Source organism: Gracilinanus agilis, chromosome 3 (assembly GCF_016433145.1).
Source record: "Gracilinanus agilis isolate LMUSP501 chromosome 3, AgileGrace, whole genome shotgun sequence".
NCBI lineage: Eukaryota > Metazoa > Chordata > Mammalia > Didelphimorphia > Didelphidae > Gracilinanus > Gracilinanus agilis.
In genome coordinates this window covers 368,887,174-368,900,625 of record NC_058132.1, presented here as the reverse complement: position 1 = coordinate 368,900,625, position 13,452 = coordinate 368,887,174, and the positions used below count along the sequence as shown (strand labels likewise).

General features: G+C 34.9%; 1 protein-coding gene across 1 annotated transcript in view; it reads left to right on the top strand.

Moving 5' to 3' along the window:
- Window positions 1–1,052: 1,052 nt before the first annotated feature.
- Window positions 1,053–13,452, top strand: part of ZPLD1 (zona pellucida like domain containing 1) — a 72,631-nt gene continuing 60,231 nt past the window's right edge. Inside the window, exon 1 of the mRNA XM_044666797.1 lies at window positions 1,053–1,158. Within this exon, the coding sequence (XP_044522732.1) occupies window positions 1,053–1,158 (106 nt within the window). The remainder of the gene's footprint in view (window positions 1,159–13,452) is intronic.

Sequence of the window (13,452 nt, the reverse complement as noted above, 5' to 3'; positions counted from 1 at the left end):
ACTGACCAGAGAGACTACCTGTGCAAAAGTACTCAGGAAACAGATATTTCATTTGAAGTTTAATCTGTAGTAGAAAAAAATTAGAGGTATCATTTTCTCATTACACCAGTTAGTCTCTGAGAGAGAGAACTTTTAGAAGCTGCATTAAAAAGGTTTGCATTAGAACCCAGAAATAACAATATATTAAGTGATATCTAAAAGTGATAGTACCTACTGTCACTATATTATTAAAGGATTAAATTGATTCTGTATTATATTTGTTCAATCCATAGCACAGTTATGTTTTGGTTTTGTTTTAATCTCAAATTCCTTTTAGCCTTCATTGTTCACATAACTATAATAGTTCTTCGTATTCGCCAGTGAACAGATGGTAAAGAAAGAATGGTTTTCCACAAAGCATTTTCTGGCCACTTTCCTATTCTAAACTACCATCCTCTTCTCCTCCCCTCTTCATAGTTCCTTGAAAAAAGAATAATCAAACAATAAACTTTTATATAGGGCCAACTAAAATTATTAATCATCTAAGAATGTCTAAAAAGATCATTTTTCCATCATCCAAATGGCAAAAACAGAGCTAAAAAAACCCTCTCCACAATTAAAATAATTAAGTGTGTTGAAGTGTCTCTATGATTTGATTTTTAGAAGTAAATCTGAGATGAAGATATAGATAATTAGTTACTCTGGTAATCTATGTCACTCTAATCTGCTGGATAATTACATTCCTTTCCATCATATTGATACAAAATGATACATCTTCTCACTGTTAAATAGGCCCCTTTTCCTGTGATCCCTCTTTAGATCTTTACTGCATAATGCTTAGGGAGGGCTTCCTGGAAAAGTGAAACTAAATATTAAGATCATTATCTGAGTATTTCAGGCCAAAACCTTTTCTTGAATTATCCTAATAATCCTTTAGCCTTGTACTTCACTTTGATGATAGAGGTGTGACCTGTGGGACCAATGTTTGGGAAGTCAATCATTTGAATACCCAGCTAGGTGAAATATGGTAGGCATGTGCTCACAAGATAATCCTTTTTTTCCCAGGTTTTGCAATGGAACGAGCATGGTTACTATTCCTGCTAACAATTAAAGTCCTTCCTGGGACTGCACAGTTCAATGGATACAACTGTGATGCTAACCTCCACAGCAGATTTCCTGGTAAGTTGAACCCTTTTTCTCCACACCTTGTAAAAAAAATAATCTTGGTTGAAAATTCTGATTAGGTTTGCACTGTAAAATCCTCAAATATATACAGGATGACATGGAAGGGATAGGCCTTTGCATTAAGTAGATATTAACAAATGGTAAGTGACAAAAGAAATGTCTTCTCCATTATAATTTGCATCCACATTAACATACAAAGTGTTCATCACAGTTAAGATTATCATAATAGCTGTTCTCAGATTTAAAAAATATTAGTCACTGGGTGGCAAAATTGGAAGATGTTAATTTCATTCAAACATTTGCTTAATTAATGCTTTTTTATTCTGATGGGTTAATTTTGATTTTCCCTGGTGTTATTTCATATTAATAAATGTATTTAAGAATCATGCTGAGAAGACCCTGGCAACTTATTGTCCAGTATGGAAGAAAATGAAACTTGAAAAACATTGGTAAGCATTAGATTACATTTGTCTAACTTCAGAAAGAATTTCAAGAAAATTGTTTATCAGAATTTTTGCAGGCATATGATTTTTATAATCCGCCTACATTCAAAGGACTTGTGTTCTCATCCAGGATCTTCACCATCTTCTCTAATTTTGGGTAGTTGTTCTCCCACCCTCTCCTTTTTCCCAATCCCCAATTTAAGTACTCATTGAACAGGGGCATCATAAGGCAATTTGACCTAATAGAAGCTTCACTAAATAGAAGATATAAATTAGAAATTTATCTCTGTTTACTTACTAGTGTTATGACCTCAGGAAAATCATGTCAGTGACTCAGAATGATAGATTGTGGGTGCTAGATTAATAATAGATGTTGTCAGCACTTAGAGTAGGGGAGAAATCATGACAAACCTGGGTGTTCATAGAGGACTTCAAGGAGGAAGTGGTTTGATTTTTGCTGAGCTTTCATGAATGAATAATTCCTCCATTTTCATATAATTTAAAGAAATAATACTAGATTAATTATCCTCAAGTCACATGAAAGTTTTAATCTGTATATTTTTCACAATTATGTAAAGGCTAGCATTTAATGAAAAGAGCACTGGACTAGGAGTCTGGAGACCTAAGTCTAGTCCTGGTTTTGCCAATAAGTGGCTGGACAAGGCTTTTAACTTAAGCTACCTCGTCTGTGAAGTGAAGAGTTGCAATGTGATGAGAGTTTCTCAATCAAAATTTTACTGTCTAGAGATAAAATACTTAAATTCACAACTGACCCACTGAGCTCTCACAGCCTTAAGAGATAAGGAGAAATAAAATTATGTTCCATTCCTGATGTTAGAGAACATTTGAGTACATGACTTCTGAATTCTAAGGTCCCTTCTAGGTCTAAAATATTGTGATGCTATTATTCTATGATTTAAATTTTTTTAATTTCCCTCACAGATTTGGGACACTGTATCATGGAATTAGAATTAGAAAAGACCTTAGAAACCTTGGAATCCCACCCACCTATTTTTCAGATAAGGAAACTGAGGCAGAGAGAGGTCAAGTGAGTCACCCAAAATCATGGAGCTACAGGGCAGCCGAAGTGGGATTTGAACCTACATTTTGGTAATTTCCAGCTGATTGCTCTTTAAACAAATAATGATTTTTTTTGTGTGAGAAAACCTTAAATTACTATGCTCCATTCTCTATAACTTGCAGTCACTCTTTTTGCCAGACTTTGGAAGAATGATCCATTAGAGTAACGACACATCTGCCAGAATCAAGCAAGCATCAAGTACAGAGTTTATGTTGGATTGCTAACTTACTTCAATGTCAACTCTGGTTAGAGAGTAAAGGGCACGGGGAGAGAGTAAAGGGCACGGGGAGTCAGGTTGTTGTATCTCTTTTGGATTCATGAATCATAAGATAGGAGAATAGATTTAGAGCTATGAAGGACTTAAGAGATTATTTGATCTAATACCGTAATTTTATAGACTAGGAAACAGAGAGCTAGAGAGTGGAAATCCTTATTTAGGCTCATGTAAATAGAAAAGACGTGAGCTGAGATTCTAAATGAGGTCTTGGGACTCCACATCCAAGGCTCTGTACCACAATGACAAGTAAATCCATTGGGATTTCAGTGTTCTTGTATAGCCTATGCTTTTCTTCCCTCACTTCAGAGGAAATTTTCAGAGGAATCAAAGAAGAATATGCCCATACTACTTTTTCCTTAAAAGGAAGTGATTTTGGTTCTGTGAGGATATGATTGGGGATTTTGATTTTAAAAGATTACCGTATTACAAATATGAATAACATGGAAATAGGTTTTGAGTAATAATGCATGTATAAGCCAATGGAAGTGTGCTTGTCAGCTCTGTGAGTGGGGAGGGAAGAGAGGAGGGAGAGGACATGGATCATGTAACAATGGAAAAATATTCTAAATCAATCAATAAATTAATTTTTAAAATATAAGTGACTCCAATGGCAGGATATAATATCAGTCAATAGACATTTATTAAGAATCTACTATGTTCCAGATACTATATAGCAGGGGTCGGCAACGTATGGCTCTCGAGCCATATCTGGCTCTTTTGAGGGCCAGATATGGATCTTTCTGCAGAAGCCATAAAAAATTTTTTTCAGGCACTGTTACAGGAGCGCGCACTGTGAGCACTGTATGGCTCTCACGAAATTACATTTTAAAAAATGTGGCGTTTATGGCTCTCACAGCCAGAAAGGTTGCTGACCCCTGCTATATAGAATAGAAAAAGATACCAAAGATAGCCTCCACTCTCAAGGAGCTCACAATCTAATGGGGGAGACAACATATAGCTATATATAAGCAAGCTTTATACAGAATAAATAGAAAATAATTAATTGAGAAGCTATTAGAATCAAGAGATTTGGGAAAGGCTTTTTGTAGAAGAAGAGATTTTAGTGGGGACTCAAAGGAATCCAGGGAAGTCAGTTGGCAGAGTTGAGGAAAGAGAATATTCTAGGCATGGAGGACAATCAGAGAAAAAAAACCCCAGAGCTGAGAGATGAGTGTCTTGTTCATGAAACAGCAAAGGGGCCAGTATCACTGGATTAGAATCCCAGAAAGAGAAGGCACTAGCATTAAGGAAGGATAAGGGAAGGCTTCTTGCCTTCAGGTCAGTCAGTCAGCTGGCATTTACTATGTCCCAGACATCATGTTAAGTAGTGGAAATTCAAAGAAAGTCCTGAAAAGAAATCCCTGTTATTGAGGAACTCATAGTCTAATAGGCCTGATAACATGCAAAGAATTATGAAATGATGATTTGCTGAGTCAAATTAATAAAAATGTTTTGATCTTCACCCTCTTCCTATATGTTAATTTGCCCATTCCCATGGATTATCCTATTATTGCTTTATTTGCAGTATACTACACATTTCATTATTGTCTTTGGCGGGGGTGTTTAGAAAAAGTACTTACATTTGTCAATGTCTTGTACATGTGTAATGATATGATACAATTTTTGCTTAGAATTATTTTCCTTAAATACTAGTTCAGTACTTAAAAGTTGTGTTTTTGACTTTAAAATTTATGTCAGTATCCACTCAGAAAAGGACTTAAAAATAGTCATTATTTTAAAGGCTAGTGTATTACTAGGTTACTTGAAGAAAGAAATCTTTAGTTAAGCTTAAAGGTTAATTGCTCGCTCCCCACCTGACTGCACATTTCTTCTACATGAGAACTATGTACCCCAGGAATCTGAAGGGCTAAAGAGATCCATAAGCAATGGCTTGGAATAAAAATGAATTTTTCAGAGGAAAGGAGCTATCTAAATGCAAAGTAATATTAATAATGATGGTAGTAATCATTTTGCCCTATCAGTGACCTGTGCTGTTTTATGACATTAGAACTATTTTCTTTAATTTCCATGGCATTTATCCTTGGACCAAGGGAACTACCATGGCCTAATTCATTTTCAGATCAAATGGATTCCATTTTGCTCACCTGCACTTGATAAGATAGTTAACTCTTAAGTCTCCATGCTAATGGATAGAAATAGTAACATGGGAAATCCCCCCAAAATGGATACCCAGAGTTAGTTTTCTTTGGGAAATCTTTGGGAAAGAGTAGACTCTTATATTGCGGTTCCTTCTCTTCCCCCACCCCTACCATTGCTGAGTTTTACTTTCCTAATTGTATTTTCCATAAGATGGCACTAAAATAATTTGCCTTCTTTGATGCTCAGTGATAGATATAAGCTGCCCTAGATTTTTAAATACAATTCCTGTTATTAGATAAGATAGGGAAAAAATGTTATGGCATAGTGGATAGAAGGTTGGTCAGCCTTGAAGTCAGTAAAACTGGGGTTCAAATCTCATTTCTGATACAGAATAGCTATATGACGATGATCAAACCACCTATCCTCTTTCACGTAGTTTGAGGTAACTTTCTTTCTTAACACAGAGATTTTTTACTTCCTTTTTTTCAGTTCCAAATTTTCTCCTTCCCTTTACCCTACTCCCCACTCAATGAGAAGGCAAGAAAAACACATCCTATTATTAACAGATGCAAAACAAATTTCTACTTTGCCTGATTTCCACCAAATTATCCTCCAAACAACTTTGATACAATGCCTTAAAACAAATTCTGGAGCAACAGTTTTTTATTCCAACACAACTTAGAAAATTGGTAGGAAAGGTCTATCACACTGGGGTGGGAGTGACAAAAATTGGAAGGGATGCGGCAAAATTGAGATATTAATGCACTCTTGGGGAAGTTGTGAACTGATTAAACCATTTTGGAGTGCAATTTGTATCTTTGACCAAAGGGCTATACTACTATATATACCCTTTGTATATTCTTTGACCAACAATACCATTATTAGTGCTGCATCTCAAAGAGATTTTTTAAAAAGGACAATGACCTATATGTGTTACACACACACACACACACACACACACACACACACACACACACACACACACTGTGTGTTTGTAAGTTTTTACAATTCAATAATGTAAAAATATATGCACATTTAACTCTTTTAGGAGTAATTTCAGGGGGAAATGTATAATTCTTAGAAGGAAATGTATGTTTTATAATCTATAATGTAAAGTTTAAATTCTTTTGAGAGTAATTTCAGGATAAGGATTTTGCCATCTCCCCAGAATCCAGACAACAAATCTGTTTGGTGAAGACACCATGAAGATCAAAATTGAACTTTGGGGTGCAGTTGATTTGAACTATGGAGAGTTGAATGAGTTGAATGCATGTGTTTTGAATGTACACTCTTATGCCAATAGGGGACTGCCCCCAAAATTGGCTTTTTGTCAGTGAGGCTAGTTTTATCCATTTCTTTTATCCCCAAATTCCTGCCATTTAGAAGTTGACTATGTTTACAGATCCAGCGAATAAAAAAGGGCCAACCCTTTTTTTTTTTGCCGGATCTCAGGGGGAAATGTGTGTTTGGAATTCAGGGAGGTGCCATTTAAAAGTATATTACAAACTTCCTGTGGACATGTGGGGAACTTTGAGACTACATTCCCCGTGATACAATGGGTTTTCCGGTTTCTGATGTGATAATGTCAGACAACAGGAACCAATAAATAGCATAGCTTAAATTCGGAGGGTGGGCTGGAGACAGCCTCTTTTTGGCTACGTAGCAAGGATGGGCACTGGTGATATCTTTGAAGAGCTTTTATCAGGCACGTGGTTTAATTATATACTTTATCAACATGGCTATGGCAATTAAAATATTATTTTCTCTCACAATATCAGCCTTTATCATTTTTAATCGTTACAATACATATACACTTATATGTATATATGTATATTTGTGTGTGTTTAAAAATTTATAGCAGCTTTTTTAGTGTTGGCAAAGAATTAGAAAGTGAAAGGATATTCATCAATTGGGGACTGTCTGCATAATTTCTGGTATATAAGTAAAATGCTGTAAGAAATGATGAAGGGGCAGCTGGGTAGCTCAGTGGATTGAGAACCAGACCTAGAGACAGGAGGTCCTAGGTTCAAATCTGGCCTCAGATACTTCCCAGCTGTGTGCAAGTCTCTTGACCCCCATTGACCACCCTTACCACTCTTCCACCAAGGAGCCAATACACAGAAGTTAAGGGTTTTAAAACAAATGATGAACAAGGAAATTTCAGAAAATCCTGGAAACGTTTAAATGAACTGATGCAAAGTGAAGTAAACTGAACCAGGAGAATATTATACACAGTAACAGCAATACTGTACAATGAAAAACTGTGAATAAGTTAGATATTTTCAACAATACAATGATCCAAGTCAATGCCAAAGGACTCCATGAAATATGCCACCTGCTTCCAGAGAAGGAAGTTAAGGAATCTGAATCCAGACCAAAACATACTCTATGTCTTTCTTCCTTCATTTTTTGTGTTCCATTTTATTCCATAAAATAATTGATATGGGAAAGTGTTTTTTATGATTGTACATGTAAAATATAAATATAAAAGTGTATACCATCTCAGTGATGGGGGAAGGAAGGGAAGGAAGGAGAGAATTTGGGATTCTCTATCTCTTGCTTGATCTTAAATTCCTTCCTTTCCCACAGATCTGACAGTTATGCTATTCTATGCTCACCTAATTTATTTATGATTTCACTTTATATAATTATATCTTTTACCCATTTTGAATTTATCTTGGTATAGGATCTAAATGTAATTTTTCCTATACTTTTTTTATTACCTTAGCTTGCCCTACCCATGAACAATTAATATTTTCCAGTTATTTAGATCTAGTTTTAATTGTGTGAAAAGTGTTTTGTAGTTGTGTTCATATCATTCCTGTATTTGTCTTGGCAACTAGATTCCTAAATATTTTATATTGTCTAGAGTGATTTTAAATGGAGTTTCTCTTTCTAGCTCCTGCTGCTGATTTTTGTTGGAAATAATTAGAAATGAGGATGATTTATGTAGGTTTATCTTAAACCCTGCAACTTTGCTAAAGTTTTAAATTATTTCCACTAGACTTTTAGTTGATTTTCTAGGATTCTTTAAGTAGACCATCATATCATCTTCAGAGTGATAGTTTAGTTTCCTCGTTGCCTACTTTAATCCCTTCAATTTTGTTTTTTTCTCTAATTGCTACTCCTAGAATTTCTAGTACAATATTAAATAATCGAGGTGATAATGACCGTCCTTGCTTCACTCCTGTTTTTATTGGGAAGCCTTCTAACTTGTCCCTATTACAGATGATACTTACTGATGGTTTTAAATATATACTGTTTATTATTTGTCAGAAGAACTCCTCTATTCCTATACTTTCTAGTGTTTTCAATAGGAATAGGTGTTGTATTTTGTCAAAGGCTTTTTCTGCATCTACTGAGATAATCATGTGATTTCTGTTGCTTTGATTATTGATATGGCCAATTATGTGGATGGTTTCCGTAATATTAAACCACCCTTGCATTTCTGTTATAAATCCCACTGTTCCTAGTGAATAATTCTTGGGATAACTTGTTAGAGTCTTTTTTGCTAGTTTTCTATTTAAGATTTTTGCATGTTCATTAAGGAGATTGGTCCGTAGTTTTCTTTCTCTGTTTCTGGTCTGCCTGGCTTTGGAGTCAGTACCATATTTGTGTCATAAAAGGGGTTCGGTAAAACTCCTTCTTTGCTTATTTTGTCAAATAGTATGCATATCATTGGGATTTGTTATTTTTTAAATGTTTGATAGAATTCACTTGTGAATCCATCTGGCCCTGGGGATTTTTTCTTAGGAAGTTACTTGATGGCTTATTCAATTTCTTTTTCTGAGATGGGATTATTTAAATAATCTATTTCCACTTTTGTTAATCTATGCAATTTATGTTTTTGTAAATATTCATCCATTTTACCTAGATTGTAATATTTACTGCCATATAATTGGGCAAAATAGCTGATAATAATTACCTTAATTTCCTCTTCATTAGAGACAAGATCACCCTTTTAATCCTTGATATTATTAATTTGATTATCTTCTTTCTTTTTTTATTAGATTAACCAGTATTTTATCTAGTTTATTTGTTTTTTTTTCAAAGTACCAGCTCCTAATTTTATTTATTAGTTCAATAGTTCTTTTACTTTCAGTTTTATTTTCTCCTTTAATTTTCAGGATTTCCAATTTAGTTTTTATCTGGAGAGTTTTAATTTATTTTTTTTCTAATTTTTTAAGTTGCAAGGTTCATTCATTTATCTCCTCCCTCTCTATTTTGTTGCTATAGGCACTCAGAGATATAAAATTTCCCCTCAGTACTGCTTTGATTGTATCTCATCAGTTTTGATATGATGACTCCTAATTTTCATTCTCTTTAATGAAGTCTGTAATTGTTTCTATGATTTCTTTTTGACTCACCAGTTTTGAATAATTAAATTATTTAGTTTCCAATTAATTTTAAATTTGCTTTTCCATGAACCCTTGCTAATTATAATTTTTATTTATATGATCTGAAAATGTTGCATTTATTATTTCTGCTTTTCTGCATTTGTTTGCAATATTTCTATGTCCTAGTACATGGTTGATCTTTGTATATGTACTGTGTACTGCTGAGAAGAAGGTATATTCCTGAAGGTATTCCTGTTCAGTTTTCTCCAGATATCTATTAACTATTTTTTCTAGCATTTCATTAAATTTCCCTTACTTCTTTCTTATTTATTTTTTGGTTTGATTTATCTAGTTCTGAAATGGGAAGGTTGAAATCCCCCAGTAAAATGGTCTTACTGTCTATTTCTTCCTTGAGCTCCTTTAATTTTTCCTTTATGAATCTGGATGTCATGCCATTTGGTGCATGAATGTTTAGTAATGATATTACTTCACTGTTTATAGTACCCCTTAACAGAATGTAATTTCCTTCCTTATCTCTTTTAATCAGATCATTTTCTACTTTAGCTTTGTCTGGTAGAATGATTGCTACTCCTGCTTTTTTTTACTTTAGATAAAGTATAATAAATTCTTCTCTAGCCTTTACCTTGAATCTGTGTGTGGCACCCTGCTTCAAATGTGTTCCTTGTAGACAATATATAGTAGGATTCTGGTTTTTAATCCATTCTGTTGTCCACATCTGTTTAATGGGTGAGTTCATCCCATTAACATTCGGAGTTATGATTAACACCTATGTATTGCCCTTCATCCTACTATCCCCTTTAGATCATGTTCTCTTCCCTTTCTCTCTGTTCTTCCTCACCAGCATTTTGCTTTTTGTCACTCCCCTCAAATTCCCCCTCTCTCCAATTACCTCCCTCTTCCCTTATCTTATTTTCCTCTACTTCTCTGTGGAGTAAGATAGAATTCTATACCTCACTGAATAGGGTAAGATAGAATTCTATACCCCACTTGGTATACTCATTTTACCCTCACTGAGCCAATGAGACAATGAGAATAAAGTTTAAGCATTGCCTGTTACCACTCATCCTCTCCTCTCTATAATGATTTTTTGTGCCTCTTTATGTTATATAATTTACTGCATTCTCTCTCTCCCTTCCCTTTTCTCTTAGTGCAACCTTCTCTTTCAGCCCTTGATTGATTTTTTACGTATCATTCCTATGCATATATATCATATCATACATACAAAATTTCCAATATCATCATATTTACATATGCAAAATATCATCATAGTCAGCTTACTTCTCCACTTTCTTTCTGAATAAATTCCTTCTATCTTCTTTACTACTAAGGGTAATTTTTGAGAATTACAGAAATCCTCTTTCCATGTAGACTTATAAACATTTTGAACTTAATGAGTCCCTATAATTTTCTGTTTCTTATTTACCTTTTTGGGCTTCTCTTGTGTCTCATGTTTAGACTTCAGATTTTTTGTTAGGTCTGGATTATTTCTCAGGAATGCTTGGAAATCTTTTATCTTATTGAATGCCCATTTCCATCCCTGAAAGAATATACTCAGTTTTGCTGGATAGATGACTCTGGGTTGTAAACCCAGACCATTTGCCTTCCTAAATATCATATTTCATGCCTTTTGATTCTTTAATGTAGAAGTTGCTAGATCCTGTGTGATCCTGATTTTAGCTCCATGGTATTTGAATGGTTTCTTTCTGGCTGCTTGAAATATTTTTCCTTTTCTTGGTGGCCCTTGAATTTAGCTATTATATTCCTGGAAGTTGTCATTTGAGGATTTCTTTCTGGAGGTGATCTGTGCATTCTTTCAACTTCAGTTATATTTTCTTGTTTGAGAATCTATGGGCAGTTATCTTTGATAATTTCTTGTAATATGATATCCAAGGTTTTTTCTTGATCATAGCTTTCAGGTAGTCCAATAATTCTCAAATTGTCTCTCCTAGATCTATTTTCTAGGTCAACTGTTTTTTTCAATAAGATATTTCATGTTTTCCTCTATTTTTTCATTTCTTTGATTCTGCTTTATTGTTTCTTGATTTCTCATAAAATCATTAGTTTCTCGATGGTCAGTTCTGATTTTTAAGGCTTGATTTTCCTCTGTCCATTTTTGGTTCTCCTTTTTCAAATGACCCATTTCTTCTTGCATTATTTTCCTTTCTTCTTGCGTCACTTTCCTTTTTCCTTGCATCACTTTTATTTCTCCTTGCATCACTTTCATTTCTCGTTCCCACTTTTACTCTGCTTCTCTTAATTTGTTTTTGAAGTCCTTCTTGAGTTCTTCCAGAATCTGTGTTCAATCCATATTTTTCTTTTGGACTTTGAGTGTGTTTCCTTTGTTTTTACTGTCCCCTTCTATGTCTGTACCTTGGTCTTTGTCTCTATAAAAATTCTTTAGAGTTAGGTGCTTTTTTGTTGTTTGCTCATTTTTCTTACCTGTTTATAGGTAGTATTGGGGGGATGATGTGGGATTCTGAGTGCTGAGAGCTCTGAGAGGCTCCTCCCCCTACTGATATGGTTGACCCTTGAGATGCTGATAGCATTAGGCAAAAAGATCAAAACTTAGTACTATCATCCACCCCAAAGTGTGAATTAAGTCCTTGTCCCAAGCCCAGACTAGAATTCCCTGGGCTGGGGCTCTGGACTTCTCCACAGGTTTGAATTTTCAAGGGGTATGGGTTGGCTTATTTGCTCAGGCAGGGTCTCAGGACCTGGATATTGGCTCAGGCATACTTTTCTGAACCTCAGACAGCAGATATGGGGTGGTGGGGTGTTCATCTTTGCTTGATCTTCTCTCCTTGCTACAGCTTCTTGCTAGGTCTGCTCCCCTCTTACTCCAGTGCCCTAGATGTTCATTGCCTACATTTTGGGTTTTTCTTTCCTTGAAAGTTGTTTCATTCTGCTCCTTATTGGTTCTTTGACTCCTGTATTTGTTTTGTGGCAATATTTTAATCTTGGTTGGAGAAGATTCTCATGGTAGGCCAGAGTTGCTGAGGATTACACCATCTTGGCATGTGAGCTTTCTATCTCTTGTTTGATTTTGTCTAATCTTAAAGTCTTCTCTTATCTATAAATCTAACCAGTAATTTATTCTCTGTTTGTAAGGGTGAAAAAGAGGTTTTATGGGTTCAATATATTAAAGATGGTCACCAGAGGATCGAACTATTATTAATCCTCAATTAAGAATAATATCAAATCAAAATTGACTTTTATGGAAATTTATTTACATGAGAAGAGAGAGAGAGGAAGTAAGGAAATAAGAATCTATCCCACTAATTACTCCAGGTAGATCTTAATTCTCAGCCAAGGGTTAAAGGGCCTGAGGCCTGGAGGTGAATGGAGCAAACTTCATTCACAGAGTCTATAAAAAGAAATTTCTTAATAGAAGTTCAGGAAGACTCAGTCTTTAAACTCACCACGTGGAAGTCTTGGTCACTAACCAGCAAAGCTCACTCCAGTCCCCTTCACCAAATCAGAAGAAGAGTCACTCACTCAACTCCCTCTTTTTAAAGGGGTCACATATGCATCACTTCCAGTGCCTTCCCCTAGCCTGTGTCTCCAATCACAATAGAGGCTTTCTAATAGAAAGCCTAGGGGGCAGTCAGTTGATTCTGATTCATTACTCTCTCTAGGTTAGGACCTCCCAGAATTGGAAGGTGCTCTTACCTTTGGTGATTAAATCTAAAGATGGGCAGTATAGACTTAATTTAATTGTCACATGTTCCAATAATTTGCTTATGATATTACCCCTTTTTCCTAAATCATATACCCATTTTGAACATATTTTGATATAATAATGTGAGATGTTGGTCTATGCCTGGTTTTTGCTGGACTGCTTTCCAATTTTCACAACAGTTTTTGACAAATATTGAATTCTTACCCCAGGAGCTAGGATCCTTTGGTCAATCAAATGTTACTTATGTTCATTTGCTTGTATATATTGTGTACCTAATCTTTCCCCTTAGCAACTCCATATATCTTAACAAGTATCAAATTATTTTGATGATTACAGCTTTGTAGTATAAT